Here is a 1,789-nt window from a genome sequence, read left to right as displayed (position 1 = left end):
GGCGGTCCCTGGGGTAAGTCTGGGGGTGCCAGGCTGTCCCTTGGGGGTGCCAGGCTGTCCCCTGGGGGGTGGCGATGTGCCCCCCGGATGTACCCGGCGGTCCCTGGGGTAAGTCTGGGGGTGCCAGGCTGTCCCTTGGGGGTGCCAGGCTGTCCCCTGGGGGGTGGCGATGTGCCCCCCGGATGTACCCGGCGCTCCCCGGGGTGACTCTGGGGGTGCCAGGCTGTCCCTTGGGGGTGCCAGGTTGTCCCCAGGGCAGCTTCTGTCCTGTCCCCCCCCTCCTTTGCCCCCCGCAGCCAAGACCGGCGACCCCAAGAAGGAGGAGGAGGAGGAGGAGGAGATCGACATCGACCTGAGCGCGCCCGAGACGGAGCGCGCGGCGCTCGCCATCCAGGGGAAATTCCGCAAGTTCCAGAAGCGGAAGAAGGAGTCGGGGCCCTGAGGGGGGGTCCCGGGACCCCCAACCCGCGCGGGGACCCCCCCCACCCCCCGTGGGAAGGATCCCGCCCTGACCGCACCACGCGACGGCGCCGGGGAGGGGGGTCGAGCCTTCCCGGGACCCCCCCCGGGTGACACGGGGGGTCCGTGGGGGGACACAGCCGGGTGTCCCCCCGGAGGGGAGGTGGCCGTCGCGCGAGGGGGTGGAAAGAGCCCCCCAGTTCCCCGGGGATCGCCCCGTTTTTGTGATGGCGCCGGGGGGGGGGATATCGGTGTCCCCAAGCCAGGGGAGCCCCTGTCCCACCCCAGAGGTGGGACCCGCCGGGGGGAGAAGGGGGGGCCCCGGGTCTCGCCGCAGCCCCCCACGGGAAATTTGGGGTCCCCCATCCCCTCCCCACCCTCCTGTCACTGTCCCCTCCCCGCCCTCCTGTCACTGTCCTCCCCCCCCCAACCCGGGGGGGCTTTTTTAGCACGTCAGAGAATAAACTGTGAGGAAGAGGAGGGTGGGGTGTGGTTTGGGGGGGATTTGGGGAGGAGACCCCACTGGGAGGGACCCTCCGATGTCCCCCTTATGCCCCGGGGGTCCCTGGGGCGGGGCTGTCCCTGCTGAGGGGGGGGGGGAATTTCCCCATTCCCCCCTTTTTTGGGAACGGCTCCATCACCCCCAAATCTCCCGTCACGCCCCGATTTGGGGCTTTTCCAACGGGATTCCCGTTAATTGATCACCCGCAGGGTCTCAGCCCCCTCCCAGGAGAGCCGAGAGCGGCCGGGGACCAGAGAAAAGTGTGTGTATGGGGGGGTTGTAAAATTAAGCGACTTTCAGGAATTTTTACACCCGAATTCCAAGGGATTTTTGCCCGCAGGGGGGCTCGGGAATGGCGGGATCCGGCGGGGAGACCCAGAAATAGCTCCTTGGAAAGAAAAACAGTGGCCGTGGGCAGGGCCCAGGGGACACGGCGGGGTCGGGCTGCACAGACTTATTAGGGAAAGGACAATTATTCCCGGGGGGGGGAGGGAGCCTCCATCCCCGTTTTCCATGTGGGAGCCAGAATTCCCAGTCTGTTCCAGTGCACGATCAGCCCGTGTCCAAATTGCACCACCCCCCCACCGGGAACCTGAGCCTTGGCCTCGGTGTTAATTAAATGAGCTTTAATTAACGGCTGATGGGAGAAGAGGGGGGCTCGGGGCAGCTCCCCCGGCTGAGGGGGGGTCCCTGCGGTGCCACCAGGTCGCCCTCGAGCCACCGCGTCCCCCTTTGAGGGTCCCGGCGACGTCCCGTGGGAGCTCCGTGCGATGAGTTCGTGAGGGCTCAGCCCATCCCAGACCCGCTCCCCACCCCAAAAGACAGTGA

At 67.6% G+C, this 1,789-nt stretch overlaps 1 protein-coding gene across 1 annotated transcript; it reads left to right on the top strand.

Annotated features, from left to right (window-relative positions):
* The first annotated feature begins 74 nt into the window (after positions 1 to 74).
* Positions 75 to 871, top strand: PCP4L1 (Purkinje cell protein 4 like 1). The gene is made up of 2 exons (XM_017839840.1): positions 75 to 108; positions 297 to 871. Exons 1-2 carry the CDS (start codon positions 75 to 77, stop codon positions 440 to 442), a joined length of 180 nt encoding a protein of 59 aa, XP_017695329.1. The 3' UTR covers positions 443 to 871.
* The last annotated feature ends 918 nt before the right edge of the window (positions 872 to 1,789 follow it).

Source organism: Lepidothrix coronata, unplaced genomic scaffold (genome assembly GCF_001604755.1).
Source record: "Lepidothrix coronata isolate B3197 unplaced genomic scaffold, Lepidothrix_coronata-1.0 Scaffold511, whole genome shotgun sequence".
Classification (NCBI taxonomy): Eukaryota; Metazoa; Chordata; class Aves; order Passeriformes; family Pipridae; genus Lepidothrix; species Lepidothrix coronata.
Note: the sequence above shows the minus strand (reverse complement) of the source record. Positions and strands in the feature narration are given on the sequence as shown.

Coding starts and splice junctions, on each gene's coding strand:
- PCP4L1 (XM_017839840.1), top strand. CDS start 75: ATGTGCCCCCCGGATGTACCCGGCGGTCCCTGGG. Junction 109..296: donor TGTACCCGGCGGTCCCTGGG/GTAAGTCTGGGG, acceptor TGCCCCCCGCAG/CCAAGACCGGCGACCCCAAG.